Source organism: Diabrotica undecimpunctata, chromosome 2 (genome assembly GCF_040954645.1).
Source record: "Diabrotica undecimpunctata isolate CICGRU chromosome 2, icDiaUnde3, whole genome shotgun sequence".
In the NCBI taxonomy this organism is placed as follows: domain Eukaryota; kingdom Metazoa; phylum Arthropoda; class Insecta; order Coleoptera; family Chrysomelidae; genus Diabrotica; species Diabrotica undecimpunctata.
The window spans coordinates 84,093,208-84,111,423 of record NC_092804.1 but is presented as its reverse complement, the minus strand read 5'-3'; the positions used below and the strand labels follow the sequence as shown (position 1 = coordinate 84,111,423).

General features: G+C 30.6%; 1 protein-coding gene across 5 annotated transcripts in view; it reads right to left on the bottom strand.

Moving 5' to 3' along the window:
• Nucleotides 1-18,216, bottom strand: part of LOC140434712 (diacylglycerol kinase theta) — a 495,511-nt gene that overhangs the window by 156,265 nt on the left and 321,030 nt on the right. For all 5 annotated transcript variants that reach the window (XM_072523170.1, XM_072523171.1, XM_072523173.1 and 2 more), the window contains 3 exons: nucleotides 15,965-16,177; nucleotides 10,959-11,096; nucleotides 5,250-5,573 (listed from right to left, as the gene is read on the bottom strand). In XM_072523170.1, the coding sequence (XP_072379271.1) occupies nucleotides 5,250-5,573; nucleotides 10,959-11,096; nucleotides 15,965-16,177 (675 nt within the window). The remainder of the gene's footprint in view (nucleotides 1-5,249; nucleotides 5,574-10,958; nucleotides 11,097-15,964; nucleotides 16,178-18,216) is intronic.

Below are 18,216 nucleotides of genomic sequence, written 5' to 3'. Positions count from 1 at the left end.
CTCTGATCACAGTCTTCTTATTGCTAGGTTTCAACTTCAACTAAAAAAGACGGAAAAGAGCCGCAACAACAATAAACTAAACTAAAAAAGTTTAAAACTAAAGAAACTAAAGTCAGAAGAAACAAAAGAAAATCTGAAACACGAAATCAACACAAATCTAGAAAGAAACCCAAGAAATAATTGCAACGTAGAACAGCAGTGGCAATTCTTCAAAACCTCTATATTGGAGCCAAGTAAGAAAGGACTTACAACAACCAAATGTAAGAAAAAAGAATGGATGACCGAGGAAATTCTAGAGTTGATGAATGAAAGGAGAAAAAACAAAACCATCAATACGATCCGCTATAAACCGCTTCAAAACCAAATAAGAAGAAAAATTAGGGAGGCTAAAAAAACCTAGTTCTCTGAAAAATGTAAAGAAATAGAAGAACTGCAAAACAGATATGACAACTTTAATCTACATAAAAAAGTCAAAGAACTAGCCGGAGTAGGAAGTAGAAGAACCTCGAATATATTACTCGACAAAAATGGAAATATTATATTGGAGACAGAACAAAAACTACGACGATGGAAAGAGTACATCGAGGAATTATTTCATGACCAGAAAGCTAGTACATCTGTAGATAGCCAAACGGGAGATGTAGGCCCAGAGATAACCAAATTAGAGGTTAGTCAGGCATTAAACTCAACGAAAACCAATAAATCTGCTGGTCCAGATGAATTACCAAGCGAGCTATTAAAGTTGGTGAACGAGAAAAACCTAGACATAATAGTAGAACTGTTCAACGTTATCTATACTACGGGAATCATCCCTAGAGAAATGTTGACATCAGCATTTGTGTGTTTGCTAAAGAAAGCGAATGCCAAAGAGTGCAGTGACTATCGAACCATAAGCTTAATGTCACATACCTTGAAAATTCTGTTGAAAATTATCCACGCCAGAATTCACACTAAACTATACCCGGTTCACAATTTGTTGATAGCTCACTATAAGTTTAACCCTAATTAGAAAACTGAAATACAGAGAGGGTAAGTAATACGATATAATAGTAAAAACCAACCTAAAACTGACGGTTTAAGACGTTTTCGACTAACCCACCTTATATCTGAAGTAATACAATACCTTATAATCCTATTACGGGGGTATTTTGAATGGTTAGATATGAACGTCCAGTGTCGTAGAGTATATGATTAAAACATTTATTTGAACTAAATAAATATATTTTTTAAATTGTACTTATGTAAATTGTATTTTTTAATAAAACTTATTTATTTTATTCAAAAATAAAAAGTTTCTTGCCATTTGTAAAAGATACATTTATTTAATTAAGGAAAAAGGCGCCAAATGTCGCCTGGCAAAATTTTCAATGTGTTTTAAATGTATCCATTATTTTCGAATCCGGAAAAAACTAATAAATATTTTTGAAAAATTTAAACTCAGAATGAAAGATTACATTATTACTCAGGGCAGAAAGTCTCTGAAAACTTCTGCAGTGTTTATTTTAATATGTTATGTAACAGGGGTGAAAATAAAAGATTTTTTAATTGAAAATATTGCATGCAAAAGAAACTTTTTATTTATTCTAAAAAATATTTCATTCTGCTTTTAAATTTTTCAAAAATGCTTTTTAGTTTTCCCAGGATTTGAAAAAAAAATGAATACATTTAAAACACATTGAACATTTTGACAGGCGACATTTTGCGCCTTTCCCCTTTATTACCTTACGATTATAACTACTATTACTTACCTTATATAATTACGATTAGAAAACTATTCAAATTCAAAATAAATAGGATCAACTTCGGAATCCGAGTCGTCTTGAGGGTTAATAATTAGGTTAATAATCTCTACGGTCGCATCAATTATGTTATCAAGATCCCACATTTTTTGTTCTTCTTCTATTACATGTCTTACTGCATCTTTCCAGTTTTGTTTTGTAATATGTTATAAAGACTCGTATAACAATTCACGTACAACTTGTATTTTATATGACGTATTTTTTCTAGCCACATAACTTTTTATTTGTGCTCAAATGAGTTCAATTGGATTTATTTCGCAGTGGTAGAGTGGAAGTCTAAAGACTGTGATTTTAGCTTTTCCGCCATTTTGTCAACTACGTATTTCTTGAACTTAGATTTGTGTTGCCGGGCAATTTTTAAAAGTTCTGCTTTTACCATTCCATCTTCGTAAGGCAGATACTTATTCCGCAGCCAGTCAAGAATATCCTGTTTCTTCCACGCATTCGTTAGAAGTCTTTCTACTAGTCGTGAATGATAAGGTGCATTATCTAATACTATAATTGAATTTGGTGGTATGTGTTCAATCATTTGCTCAAAATACTCTTCGAAAACATCAGCTGTCATCTCCTCGTGATGGTCTTTTGTGCTTTTGGAATGAAATTCCAACAAACCATGCTTAACAAATCCTTTTTCACTGCCAATGTGAGAAATTATTAATCTACTGCCTTTACCAGAAGGTGGGGAGATACCAGTAGACCAACCTTCCATAAAGGCTTGCCTGGAGCTTAATATATTTTTATCTGACCAAATTTTTTTTAGAGTATGACCTGAGTTTACCCACATTTCATCCTGGTAGAAGATGGGCCTTTTTTCAGCCCGGAATTTTTGTATGAATCTTAGATAATTTCTTCTCCAACATCATCTTCTCCTCCCGGTCAATCAAAAGTGATTTTCGGTCTGATTTCTCCTACCGGAAATTTAATTCTTTTAAAACTTGCCACAATTTAGTTCGTCCGATATGAGGCAAATCCGGGTCGTCTCTAACTTCTTGTAAAATTTTGTTTAGGTTTGGTATTTCTTTTTTGAAAAAAATCCATGAATTTTCCTTCGAATACCATTTTTGGCAAATTCATCAATTTCAATAGGCTTTTTCCCTCTCTTGAAGTCGTTTGTGTTTGGGTTAGCTATACCGTGTTTTTTTTTCTGATAGGAACCTATATAAAGTTGACTCTCCTACGCCAGTCATGTTGGCACAACTTTCGACTATGTTGCGAACAGTGTTTGTGGGATTCTGAGAAACCAGAGCATCGTAAACATTCAGGACAATAGTCTTCTCTCTTGGTGAATAGACAGACTTACTGACTGTACGCAACAGTACCGGTGTAAAACTTGATGATGAAGCCATCACAAACAATCCAACAAAACGAGCACAAGCGAAAGGTACGTATATGTTCGTAGGTATATGGAATAAAAAATCGGTCACGCACTGCATATAATTCGCAAAAGAAATATCCGAGACGCTAATTACTGCCGTAGACGCGGAAACACTGACGAGCCGTAAATTACATGCAATCAAAAACGTACTAAACAAAAAAATTGTTTTCGTTCGTAATAACTTCACCCTTTCAAGTTAAGTTTCGAATATAATTATATTATTAAAAATCTGGGGAATTCCATCTTAATTATCTTGCAACGAATAGTACCTTCGGATATGAATTCCAGGTTTTCTAGTAAAGTGATTAAACGCGAAGATTAGTATTGAAATATCCAAAGAGATAAGGTATTCTTATTTACAAAATTGTTAATGGTTAAATTCTTATTTTTATTAATATAATATAATAACCAACATTAGTCGTGAAAGTTTTAATTGTTTTTTTGCTAAATATATTGGTATTAAAATATTATCAATATTATATATAATAGTATTAAAACATTATATTATTATTTAATGAATAAACACCTTAGGAACGCCTATGATTTACGACCGTTTTATGAGTTTGAGGCATATTTCGTGCTCTCAACAATTTGTGAACGAAGAATAGAGCTGGATATTAGTGACACACAATATGGGTGTAGTTTTATAGACTACGATAAAGCGTTTATGACCGACTCATGGAAATTCTAAAAAATAAAAACCTAGATGAAAGAGATTTAAGGCTAATAACAAATCTTTATTACAATCAGCGAGCAATAGTACGAATTGAAAAAGATACATCTGAAGAAATGGAAATAAAGAGAGGAGTCAGGCAAGGCTGCATACTACTAATATATATTATTTAACGCTTATTCTGAAGAGGTAATTCGAGAAACTCTGGAAGATGAAACAGTCGGCATAAGAGTAAATCGAGTCTTAGTTAACAACATCAGATATGCAGATGGTACAGTAATAATAGCCGATAGATTACAAGACCTGCAAAGACTCATAAGTAAAATAGTAATGTGTAGTAGGGAGTACGGACTCTCGTTCAATATCAAAAAGACGAAGTTTACGAAAATTTGTAAAAACAACCATAATACTAACGAAATATTGACAGTAGAAGGCCAGCAGATCGAAAGAGTAAAAAAGTACACTTACCTAGGAACACTTATACACGCCTAACAAAATGTTACGTATACAGTGTACTATACTTTGGAGTGGAATCATGGACGTTAAATCTAGACACAATGAGTCGACTTAACGCCTTTGAAATGTGGACCTATAGAAGAATTATGAGGGTTTCCTGGGTAGATAGAGTTACGAACAATGAAGTACTCAGAAGAATAGGTAAAGAGAAGGAAGTTAAACTTACAATTAAAGAAAGAAAGCTACAGTATCGGACATGTGATGCGGGGCGAGAAGTATGGCATCCTGCGACTCATAATGCAAGGAAAGATAGATGGCAGAAGAAGCATCGGAAGAAGACGAATTTCATGGCTCAAGAACCTGAGAGAGTGGTTTGGATGCAGCTCAAAACAACTTTTTAGAGCTACTGCCTCAAAAATTAAAATAGCTGTGATGATTGCCAACCTCCGTAGCGGAGATAGCACCTGAAGAAGAAAATACTTGTTAGAAAAATATGTTTACAGCTTAAATATGAGTCATATTTATCGTAACAATATTATCTGATATAGTTGTAGAAGAAACTTCAGGAAGAAAAAAATTTAATCCATTTCCTAGAAACTTCCACTTTATTTAAAATTAACAGACGTACAAACTATAGCGTTCTATTTTTAACTTTAAAAATAAAAATAATAATAAAAGCTGATGTACTATTAAAAATAAATATAACTTAAATTTTAATCTAAATTATTTTGTAGTAAACAAATTACAAAATATATAAATTTTCCTTCAAGTATTTTTTATTTCTTTTATACATTTCTGTACCTACTATTTTTTGTATAATATGAAACCTTTTTAGTTATTCTTACGTATTTTATATTTACACATATTTTTGGGACGGAATTGCAATGCCTAGTTTTTTAAATTAAAAGTTTCGAAAATATAATTAAACATATTTATTAAATTTTACCTGTTCCCAGTGGTACAATAGCACAAGCAGGGGAAGAACATTGAGAATCCTGTCCAACATTATCCAGGCACTGAAGTACCCATCCAATTGTACCATCTCCACCACAAACGAGTATTTTGTAGTTTTGAATATTTCTGAACACGTACAATCCTGGAAGAGGACCTCCATTGTCAAGATCGAACACTTGGTATGGATTCAATAATTTTCTAAAACTAGAGATTAACTCTAGTCCTTGACAACCACCAGACTTTACATTGACGAAAACTAATAACGGTTGCACACCTTGGGGTATCATTGAAGGTTCTATGTTTGGTAGCAGCATAACTGAAATATTTAAATTATATTTGCAATATGCATGTTTCACGATTTTTCCATGTAATAAAAATAATTAGAAATTTAGAAAGGTGATAGTCAAAATCAAGTTCTCCTCTACCTGTATCTATATCGCAGAAAAAATTACTTTCACTTATCGAAAAGCTATTATAGTTTTAACGATACAAGTACCTACTATGTACCTACTATTATAATTTGTATATAAATTTATTATTTATATACAAAAATATAAAAAATTCAAGGTTCAAATAGAAATTAGTAAAACTAAAAAATCAATTATTTAATAATTAACGATGAATTGATTTGTATAATTCCACATAAAAAGCGATAAATAAAATTTAAAAAAGTTTCGCACAATAACGATTCTCAATGACAAGCACTTCGCTAGAAAACTGAAGATTGAATTACCACGTATTGAAGACTGAATAACCACACAACACGTGGTTGAACGAAAGGTTCCCTAGGGGTTTCTTAATATTTAGTGTTACAAGCGCATGCAGGGCTAAACGTTGGTGGGGCTTCATTTCCCTAGATTCTTTTGGGAATATTCTTAAACAAACAAAAAAATATACAAAAAATTCTCAGTAAAGAAGCCTTGACACAGCCTAAGGCGTGGACACAGCGGAGCAAGCTGCAAATGGTGTGAGAATAAGCCAGAAAAACGGCAATGGCTGAAGGAAAAAATAGGGTGAGCCAAAGACTCATCAAAAAAAAAAAAAAAAGGAAGTAAACAATTAAACACGTCACAGAAAAAAGTAAATCGAAAGCGAGAATGACCACTGCCTTCACCTTTAAGTCTGGTTGCTATGCAGCTGTAGCATAGCTTTAAAAGGTAATTTCCTAAGAAGTTTCTGAGACTATCCTTAGTACCGCCAAGTAGATCCTGGTAGAAGATGCAGTAGTAGCAGAAATCTCCTATGAATAAAAACGTAAAATCCAGTTCGCAAGAATGTACTTTCCACTAGCACTGATCCTGGTAGATTGTAAAACACCACACTCAACAGAGTGGAGTTGCATAACAGTATAAAGCTAAATAACTATAATAATAAAAAAAGAAGCAGAATTGACAATATGCGTGAGAGAAGATATCTGAAGGATGAACATCAATTTGTTCCTGCTAAGGAGACAAAGGACTGAATGAAGGATTGAAAACCAACCAGAGGAAAATCTTGTATCGAATAGTAGGGAAAGCGACAAATTCTGAAAGTTGGCATAGGTGAAGGCATTTTCATGGGAACATATTTATAGTGTGAAAACCACTTACGAAATAAAATTTTTTGTGTCCTTATTTTAGAAAATAATAAAAAATGTTGAGATACCTTAACTTTTAAATTTAAATGTACGCTTTTTAAACATAAATTTGAATATACAGGGTGATCCACACAAGTCTGGCATAGTCCATAATCTGTATTTTAAATGAAACACTCTGTATATTTTTATGTTTTTAAAAGCTCCTTAATATCCTGATCTCAACTAACTATATTATGTAGGGTTTATTATGAATAATACAAGGTGAAATTTTGAAATTAAGTATAATTTTCTTCAAGACAATTAATTCATAGAATACCCGAAGTAATTGATTGGATTACATCAAAATAAATGCTCAAAATGTTCTCCACCTTGTTGTTGATAATAACACAGTCTCCTATAAAACTCGTTCCAAACTTTGTTTAAAGTTTGGGGTGAAATATTCCGTATTTCTCTAGATATCATTTCTTTGAGGTCTTCAATGCTAGTTGGTTGTGTTGCATATACTTTGTTCTTGAGATAACTCCACAGAAAAAAATTTAAAGGCGTAAGATCTGGCTACCTAGCTGGCCACTCAATAGTACCCCTTCGTCCAATCCATTTATTGAAGAAGATTTCATTCAAGTCATTTCTCACCATTAAAGCATAATGGGGTGTTGCACCGTCTTGCTGGAACCAGACAGTTTCATGCGGCGGGGTCAGATATATTGGATTGGGATATAAGTTAGCCAACTGAGGAAGAACATCGTCTCTTAGCATGCCCTAATATTTTTCCGCTGTCAAATTACCATCTACAAATATAGGACCAATAATATGATCTCCTAATACCTACCAAACATTCAACTTTTGAGGATACTGAGTGTGTGTCTCACACATCCAATGAGAATTCCCCGCTGACCAATATCTACAGTTTTGTCGGTTTACCTCTCCGTTCAATGTAAATGTTGATTTATCAGAAAAAAGAATTGTGCAAAGAGCTATTTTATTTGTGTTAATTTTATTCATCATTCTGCGATCAGGCGATCTGGATCGCCTTCTGTTAGCTCCTGCACAAAAGTCAATTTATATGGATGACGTTTTTCTTCATGGAGACAGCTTAGGACAGTTGTGTGTGAAAATATTTTGACGTGCAATTTGAGTTGAACTTGACGTTGGATTCTCTGCGACACAACAAAATATCCACTTTCACCTCATCTTCAATGAAGTTCGGTTTTCTTTTTAATGGTTTGACATGTCCAAGTTCTCTGAATTGTGCATAAGTACTGACACAGTACCTTGTGCAATATTAGGCAACTAAGAGGACCTCTGATAAGTTTGCTACTTCAACTTGACTTCTACATTCTCCCCGTAACAATTCTCCCCGTAACCGATCATCATTAAAATCTCAATTCGGTGGGTCTCAGTTATCTATTTCATTTTTATTTCTGCAAGAAATTAGCTTTTAATTAGGCATTTATTATTTTAATGTAAAATGTTGTAGCGTTTTTAAATTTGTGTCTATATATAATATTTAATATCTATATAATAATATAAATTCTGTATAAAGTTTTGTAGCCCGCCCCTATTTTGTTTATCTCGTTAGTACGCATTAAAAATTACCAGGAAATCTGCGTTTGTCTTTTAAAAGGGAATGTAAAAAGGATCCATAATAAAACAAGTTTTGTATCCAGTTTTCAAGTTTTTTTTTGTCTTTATTTACATTCAAATCCCCCAAATCTCTGAATACATTGTGAGGTAGAAAAATCAATATAATACGTCTTATTTCTTCATATTTGGAAGTAGTTTGTTTGAGGGTCGCTTTGTAACATAGTTGAGGCCTGTTTTAAAAACAAGAAATTTATGTTATGGACGTAAGAAGGGTCGCCCACACTAGTATTAGATTTAGATCAAGAGGGGAATTCAAGTTAGGTTGAGAAGAGCAACGAAGCAGGCAGGTTGTATAAGGCAGCTCGAGTTGAACATAGCCGGTAATTTTGTGTAATGGGTTAAATTTCAAGACCGGTAAAAAGTGGAAATCTACTCTCTGTAATATGACAGATTTATAAAAGAGTAACCACTTGAATAGTTAGAGGATTTGTGTAGTATACCAGAACATGGTAAAATTTTAAAACAGTACATAGGGTGTGCCACCAGCTTCGTTTGTCGTCTGTTTGCCCCAACCTCGTTCCAGGCTATAGAAATCGTCTTCCTTCTTTCCCGTTGAGAACTTGTCCAAGTAGCTTTCCCATAGATGTCTAGCAAGTTTCAAAGTTAAGTGTAAAAAATGTGAATTATAAGGTAACATTCAGTATATTAATTTTAAAGTAAAGACAGACATTTTTTTGCTAAAACAATAATTGCTTTCATTAAAATTTAAAGGGATTTTGTAATAACAAATAAATTGTAAATTATATGGTTTAACTTAAATGTCATTTTAATTGTTTTTTTTTAATTTAATATTAACATATGACAGCTAGCTTTATTTTTTTCGATATTTATTTGTTTTGTTTGTTTAAAAAAAAAGGTTAATCTCTGTGCAGTAACATTTGTATGTTTTTGTAGTATCTCCAACACCTGGAGAATGTAAACGAACACATGTAAGTTTTTATTCTGTATTTGGCAACTATTTATATAGTATATTTTTTATGCCATTTATGTGTTGATAACTGTTTGTATGAGACAAAAATAAACGTTTTGATTTGTTTCTCTGATCCATTTTTTTATTTATTTTAGAAATCTCCTAACCCTTTATGTATTTTTTACTTTAGGATATTTTTCCTAAATCCTGCAAGTTTAGGATTCTTCGAAGCGGCGTTCTTTCCTGTAAAATAGCTAGAAGCCCTTTCTTGTTGTATTAATTGTCCAGTTGTCCAGGAGATTTACGTAAGTAACCCCTTTGTTTCATATTTTGGTAGCTACCCCAATCTGACACTCTTTTCGTTCACTTATCCACGACCCCAGCTCTCCAGCAACCCTCTGAGTGCCGTTCGCACCAGTAACGATTTTTTTTTGCTTGCCCTATCTTCGCCCCATAGTTTCTGTCCCCTATTTATACCCCATAATCTTATCCTGAGGTAGGCAATATATTTCGTTACAATGTCAACACACCAACAACTGATTGATAACAATCCGCATTATTTACCAATTTAGTTTAATTAGCAGACTATCTAGACAGTTTTACCTATTCATTTCAAAAAGTGTTAACACGGTTACTAAACAGAAATTTTCTCCAATATCTGACACTTAAAGTAGAAGTGTATTGTCTATATTTAGTTAATTTAAAATAATACCATAACACGTGATAAATGATTAATTTCAAAATTTCACCTTGTATTATTCATTATAGACCCTACATGATATTGTTCGTTGAAATCAGGTTGTTAAGAATCTTTTAAAAACAAAAACATAAAAATATACAGGGTGTTTCATTAAAAATACCGATTATGGACTATTGCCAGACTTGCGTGGATCACCTTGTACATTTAAATTTATGTTTAAAAAGGGCACATTTAAATTTAAAAGTTAACGTGTCCCAGATTTTTTTATTATTTTTTATAATAAGGACACAAACAATTTTATTCCATACGTGGTTTCCACACTGTATAAATAAAAATGTATGTACAGGGTGAAGTAAAATTTCTTTATTTTATTACAAAATAACGAAACTTGTACAGGCTATAAAAATCGGGTTTTTGACACGTTACATGTCAAACAATCAGGAGATATATATATATATATATATATATATATATATATATATATCTATATATATATATATATATATATATATATATATATTATATATATATGTATATACATGTATATATATATATATATATATATATATATATATATATATATATATATATTTTCAAAAAGAAAATATGTGGTAAAAAATTAAAACAGTAGAGAAATCTAAGTTTAATGTCACTGTATAATCAAATAATTTCAAATTGCTTCAATTTATAATTATATTTTTTTTTCTAATAGGGGTAGTTTTCACCCCTAAAAAATAAAAAGCAACTAACGGCCAAAAGTGAAATGAAAGGTAAGTCGAACCTACATCCAAATGCAATTCGGTGGTGACAAGGAAAATTACACGGTATAAAATGACATTCATACATTGTTTATCTTAAAATAGGTACTCACCTAACAACGGTTGTTTATCTTCATATTTAGACTCCCTTAAAGCATATAACGCTCTCACAGCCTTATCTGAGTCTTCATAGGTAATTACCATAGAGCCGTATTCGTAATAGATAGGACCAATTTTAGAAAATTTGTTTTCTAAAACGTATAGACCCATATTTTAATTTTAGTCAATAAAATAGACGAAACTAATAAAATGTTTAAGACGCTATGGTATTTAAAATATATAGACTGAACAATTTTCCTAGAAATTAAAATAAATATAAATTGTCTTAATCAATTGTTTAATGCCCTTAGTGACGATTGGCTTATTATCTAACATGTTTACGCCCATCATATTTCTTAATTTCAATTTTGCATCTTAACAAAGTTCGTTCTTTAGATTATTCTTCTATTATTTTAAAATTTTTTGATTTGATTATTTATTATTATCTTGCATTTATTATTCCTACAAGAGTAGTTTTTCTCAACATATGTGTAGGGGAGAGTTGGACAAAACCGGGTACTAGTCCAAAAACTGACTGTATTTTGTGCTATGTGAGAGTAGCAAACGTTTACTGCAGATTGAAATATCCTCAAATGACTTAAGTTATATCGTATATATATATATATATATATATATATATATATATATATATATATATATATACCAATATCTATTTTTATAAATATTCTTAAATTTTTTGTTTTTTTTTTAATTTTTCTGAAAATATTGCAAAATACCCGATTTTGTCCAACCGGGATGATAAAACCGGGTAGTAACTCAATTACCATGTAAAAAGATTAATTGTCAGAGAAGTCAGAAAATAAAATATTTATTAAAAATATGTGATCAAAAATCGAAAATCTATAAACAGAATTCACAAATAAAAACTTCATCTACATCATCATAGGGACTACAGGCTTCATGAGCTCATTTGTTTCAAGACACACATTTTATCCAACCCTCCTTCGCCTTAGAATTTGAAAATAGTTCATTGCAATATAGACACGCATTGTCATTATTATCTTCTTCCTCCGAACTCTCTCTGCATAGGTAATTTCGGAACCAATTTTGTTTTTGGTTCAACCTTTTTTACTACGTTTTTTGCTGTTTATTTCCTGTTCATTTAGCTTTAATTTTCTTAAGACTTGAGATTTTTTAAATTTCCTTCCAACTCAGACTTATAAGGAGATGATATTAGTATACTAGCCTTTCTTCTCCTGTTATCGTTGGATGGCTTCCTGGTTACCCTGAGGATGGGAAAAACCTTTTTTGAATGACTAGAAAATCACAATTGGTTTTGGTTATCTTGCTTGTAAACTATCAGATTTAGTGGTAGCTTATTTAGGAGGTGAAGAGACGTTAGTATGATTTGCGGTGTGATAGTTTAAGCAGCTACAGCTTGGTTGGGAAGAATCGGTAAGTGGATGACAGAGCTTTGGATGTCGTAGATTCATCTTCTTGTATATTTAGTTCTTGCTCTGTAGTTTCTGGGGGAGTAAACATAAACACAAGAACATTTTCAGGATTAAGCAGATAAATTTCAGACTTCCTGAAATCATTTATTGCAGTTTGCATAACTGCCGATTTATCAAATGCCTTACCAAATAGTTCTCCCACGTCATAAATTGTAACACGTCTTCCTGAATGCTGGCACATCCATTTTCTTACTTCTTTTTCATAATAGGTGTTCGAGAAAGCCATAAATGATACGTCAAGCAGTTGTAGTCGGTGCGTAGTATGCGGTGGAAAGCATTATGATAATAACATAATTTTAACTGGCCAGATTTATTAATTCCAAGCAGTTTTTATGCGTCGCGTGTCTATCTAGAATCAACAGAACATAATTTTCTGGTGTAAGATGAGTAAACTTGATCAACTTTTTTAACCATTTAATAAAAATTTTTGTTCGAATCCATCCACTTGGGAGGAACTCAGCAAATGTTCCAGGAGAAGCGCGGTCTAGAATCTGTGAGTTTGGAATCTTTCTAGGAAAAAACCAACATTGCAGGCATATAGAAATCATTTGAGCTCATACATATTTCGGCGGTAAACACGGTTCCTCTTTAGGCGGAAACCAGAGCACTAATTTGTCGTTTTCCTTTCATAGAAATAAGTTTAGACTGCTTGTTGGGGACAGTTGTAATTCCCGTTTCATCAACATTCCATATGCACTCAGGAGGAAATTTGTGTTGGTCATAAATTTGTGATAAAGAGTAAAAAACTTTACTACTGCTGCTCAGTTAAATCCTATAGCTCGTCCAATTGAAGTAACTTCTAGAATCCTGAATTAAACATTTGGATGCAGCGACAGAAACGAATAAAGCCAACTTATACCAGTCATTTTTCTTTTCTGCATTAAAATAGTGGTAGATGTTATTCTGTATGGCTAGTTCGTAAGCAAGAATTCTTCCATTTGTAAGATATGCGAAGCTAGCTCATCATCTTGAGTAGCGCTAAAGCTAAACACAGGCTTGTACCGACTTAGACCTAAAATTATTTTTATTAAAAAAAAAAGAAATAAAGTAAAGGTAATTCCTACCTTTCTTACTACATTCTTCAACAGAGTTAACATTTCTTACTTTTTTCACATGATCTTCTAAAGTGGATTGCGGAACATTAAAACTTTGTGATACCCACAAAATTTAATCCCATGACTCACGAGTAGTTTTTCTTTTATAATGCGATATGTTGTAGTTAACTAAAAGCAAAAAAACCACTACTGAAACTGGAAGTAACAACAGGTCTGATAAAATCGGGTTCCCGGTTTTGCCCGGTTTGTTTTTTGATTTTCGAACTACTCGATTTTGTCGAACTTGTATCTTTACTAAGACATTAAATATTATTTAAAATTTTTGGTAATGAAATAATATTCAAAATTATTGGCCAAATTAAAGGTAATATATTAGGTTACACGTATTAAATTTTGAAATGGTCATTAGTTATTTATTAGAGGAAAAAACTATTTACTTACCTTAAAAATCGAGTTTGCTACACAAAAAAAAAGGCGAGGCGAGCGGCACAGATTACTAAAATGAAGTAGAAATGAAAATACGCTACTGTTGGCGGTTTAGGGATACTAACTTTAACATTGTCTGACAGATGGCAGCAGACAGTTAGAAGAATGAAGAGATACCCGGTTTCATCAACCCACCCGGTTTTGCACAACTCTCCCCTACATATCTTATTGCTCTATAAACTTTATTAGTTCGTAAACACAATTTCATAAACCTCACAAAGACAATAATTTTCTTGGGGGTAATCTAAAGAGTCGTCTTAGTCACAACTAAAATTTGAAATATATATATATATATATATATATATATATATATATATATATATATATATATATTGATATGATTGGTGTTTAAAGAAAATAATTTATAAGTTATATACTAGATAATTTTAGATATAACAAGTATTTGGTTATTTTAAGAAGTTATATACTAGAGAATTTAATAAAAATATATTTATGTGAGGGCATTTTTAAGAAATTAGCATATAAAAAGTATTTTTTTAGTAATTATGATGTTGTAGATATATTTAAGTGAGCCATGTGACTAGGCAACCAGATATACATACTCTGAAGTGACGTTTAAGAATAATTACGAATATAAAGTGGGGTTATAATGATAATATGTTGTTTAAAATGTGTAATTTATTAAATTAAAATGTTTAATTTATATAAGTTACTGATTTAAATGTATACTCTGATCTGAAAAGCCTAAATGCCAACAAAATTCTCGATAGATAAGTAAGGAATTCTCTAGATCACCGGAGATGGCTTTGTTTGCGAAATGGTTTGTTCCAGAAAATTCAGACATGTATTTAATAGAGCAAATGGAACATGATTTCTTACCAGATGGTTCTGGAACATCCAAAAAGATATAAATACCCGGTGATTTGGATTCAAAGCAGTCAGAAAGTTTAAGTCAAGTCAGTCAGAAAGTTTAGTAAGAAATATGAAAGTTAGTTGGAGTCAGTCAATCAGTTACAAATAGTCCAATTGTTTAATATAGTGAGTTAAATGAAGATTAAAAATTATGCATATATTTTAATGCACATTTATAATTATACACAAATAATTATTGAAGATTATCAAAGTATATTAGAAGAATATTGGATGGATATTAGAAGGAATTAAAATTATATTATGATTGGAGATTAGTATAAATCAACTTATAATAATTGGATATTGGTATATTGAAAAGAAGAATAAATATAAATGCTGTTTGCTGGTTTGCTTGGTGGTTTATAAATGCTGGTGAAGAAAAATATATCTTAAATTGGTAGAAGCTGATAATTGGAAAAAGTAATTTCACAAAATCAAGGATAACCGAAGTACGAAGACATTCAGTGGTGATTAGAATCTATATAGTGGAAAACAGTTCATTTAGGCATTCAGTGAAAGAAAGGTACAAAATTTTGTTAATATAATTTAGTTAGTGTCATAACAATTTCAATTTTGAAGATAGTTTGTTTAAATTTTACATTGTCTATAGATTTTAATTAGTTTTATAAGAATATCAATTTAAAGATAGTTTATTTTAAATTTACATTGGCTAGGTTAGATATATATGTGTGTTTCATAATAGTTATAATAAAGATAATTTAAAAAAGTACTTACAAACTAATTCTTTGAGAACCGCGATAAAAACCCTATATTATTAAAAATACTCATTGCTCATCATTCAAACAAACTATACATCATAACAATATGTATATATATATATATATATATATATATATATATATATATATATTGCAAGAGCCTATTTGTACTTTTCAGCAAATATAACACTTAAATGTTTTTTGTTTAATAAGGTAATAGGTACTTCAATATCATATAACAAACAGTTGGATAAACAGATAATATCTATGTTAGTAAATAACTAAATTAAGTATATAGGTACGTGTAATATAATAATTATATATATATATACATATATATATATATATATATATATATATATATATATATATATATATATATATATATATATAATAGAAATTTGATTTATACCTTTGCCTAAAAAGTCAGTGAGGATGTTTTCGTAATTGCGTTCAGATAGATTTGGAGGTAAATTTCCAACGAATAAAGCTAAATTTGGTCCGTGTGGATCTTGCTTGAGTTGTAAATAAAACCGCATTAACTCCATTTGCCGAATGCTATCTTTTCCCAGTTGTTTCATTATTTCCCATGGTCTCTCGTTCCACGAAAGAACACGTTCAGTAACTAGAAATAATAATCAAACACATTCATTATTTTAATAATTCTTACATTTAAATATTATAGTAGAAATAAAAAAGAATAAATAGGAAACGCCCTATTTATTAGAGTTTGATTTAATAAGAAAACCAAAATTAAATGACAGTTTAACATCTTGACAAATCAGGGCCGGTTCTAGGGTTTTGAGTGCCCCGGACAAAACTTTCATACAAGAATATACAAATTTGCTGCAATTAAAAAACTAGTAAAAAGGCAAAAAAATCAAAATTACACAATACAGAACTGTAACAATTTATTAATGTAAAAAATAATATAATAATTATTTACTTACAACTGATGCAACGTATGGAGTAGCATAACGAGCGCATTTGAACCTTGAAAAGTAAGTTATACTATTCCAGTTGTATACATGTGACAACCAAGGTTTTTTGTCACGTCATTTGTTAAAAAATCAATAACATAGTTAAGTAAATTATTATTTTTTTTTGAAAATAATATATTTTGAAATGTTCTTTCGCATCAAAATCATCAATAGATTCATAATCATGCTGTCTCTTTATATAGCGCCTGCGTTGTGTATAAAGATTAGTTCATTACCTAGTACTTCAGCTAGCATTCACCCGATTGCCAAGCTTTTTTAAAACCATTGAAACGATAATATTTAAGATATTTAGACCACGATTGTAATAAGTTAACAGCATTATTTAAATTCATTGAGTAGGCCTGGCCTGTAAGGTGTTACTCACAAAAAATGTTTATGTGCGACAACAGATCATACCAATAACTATTAATAATAGAAATTAATATTCGCCTATTTGTTCGGGTAACGTAAATGTTTCGTAATGAAAAATTGATCGAATAACAATATTCGTTAGTCTTTCTAATACATTGTTTCAGTGGTCCCGTTGTCTAGCAATAGCTGATTGAATATTTTTATCAATCACTGTAACTGTACAAGTTTTCAATTAAAATGACAAGTAGAAACTTGGCGACCAAGTATCCACATCATTGTTTTTAAAATTTTCGTTAAAATTTTGGTTGCTAACGGTAGTAAGATCCAGATTTGTTTTCGTTTGTTGAGTATTTAGATTTGAAATTGAGGGTATTTCATCGAAATCAGATGCAAAAGTCTCGCCGGGATCCAGACTCAATTGTAAGAATATATATATATATATATATATATATATATATATACATATATATATATATATACATATATATATATATATATACATATATATATATATATATATATATATATATATATATATATATATATATATATATATATATATATTCTCAATTATAATTGAGTTTGCTACTAACTTTTGCATCTGATTTCGATGAAATACCCTCAATTTTAAATCCAGAAGAAAATTCAAAAAAAGCGAAAAAAATACTGGATTCTATGGATATATATATATATATATATATATATATATATATATATATATATATATAAATATATATATATATATATATATATATATATCTATAGAATCCAGAATTTTTTTCGAATCTTCTTCTCGTTGATTTTGTTTTCAGATTTTTTTTTGATACCCTGATAATTTTTTTGGAGGCCTGGAATTATATTAATATTATTATTTCTTACCATAAATTTAATTATTAATTAGAATTATTTATTACGTGGATACCTACTTACTGAAATTTATGTAACGTAAAAGTAATCAAATAGTTCACAACGAACACATAGCAAAACTTTTTTATATTTCACTTTAAAGCATGTACTTCGAATGGTATTAGTTACTGCAAAGTTTGGAGGAAGACAAAATTATTTAACCATTGAGGCGTATGACAGACGAAGGATTGTCACTGACTATAATCTTCGTCTGTTTTTTAAATAGATTATGGTGATACGTAATACCGCTTACAAATATTTAAAAAAAAACTTTTCAGATATTAAACATGTGTCTGCATCAATGCTATGTGATCAAAGCAATAAAAATTCTTAGGTTTTATTATTTTTATTAGTAAATTTTTGTTTATCTCTTCTTTCTTTCTTTATATTTTTTGAGTTATTATAA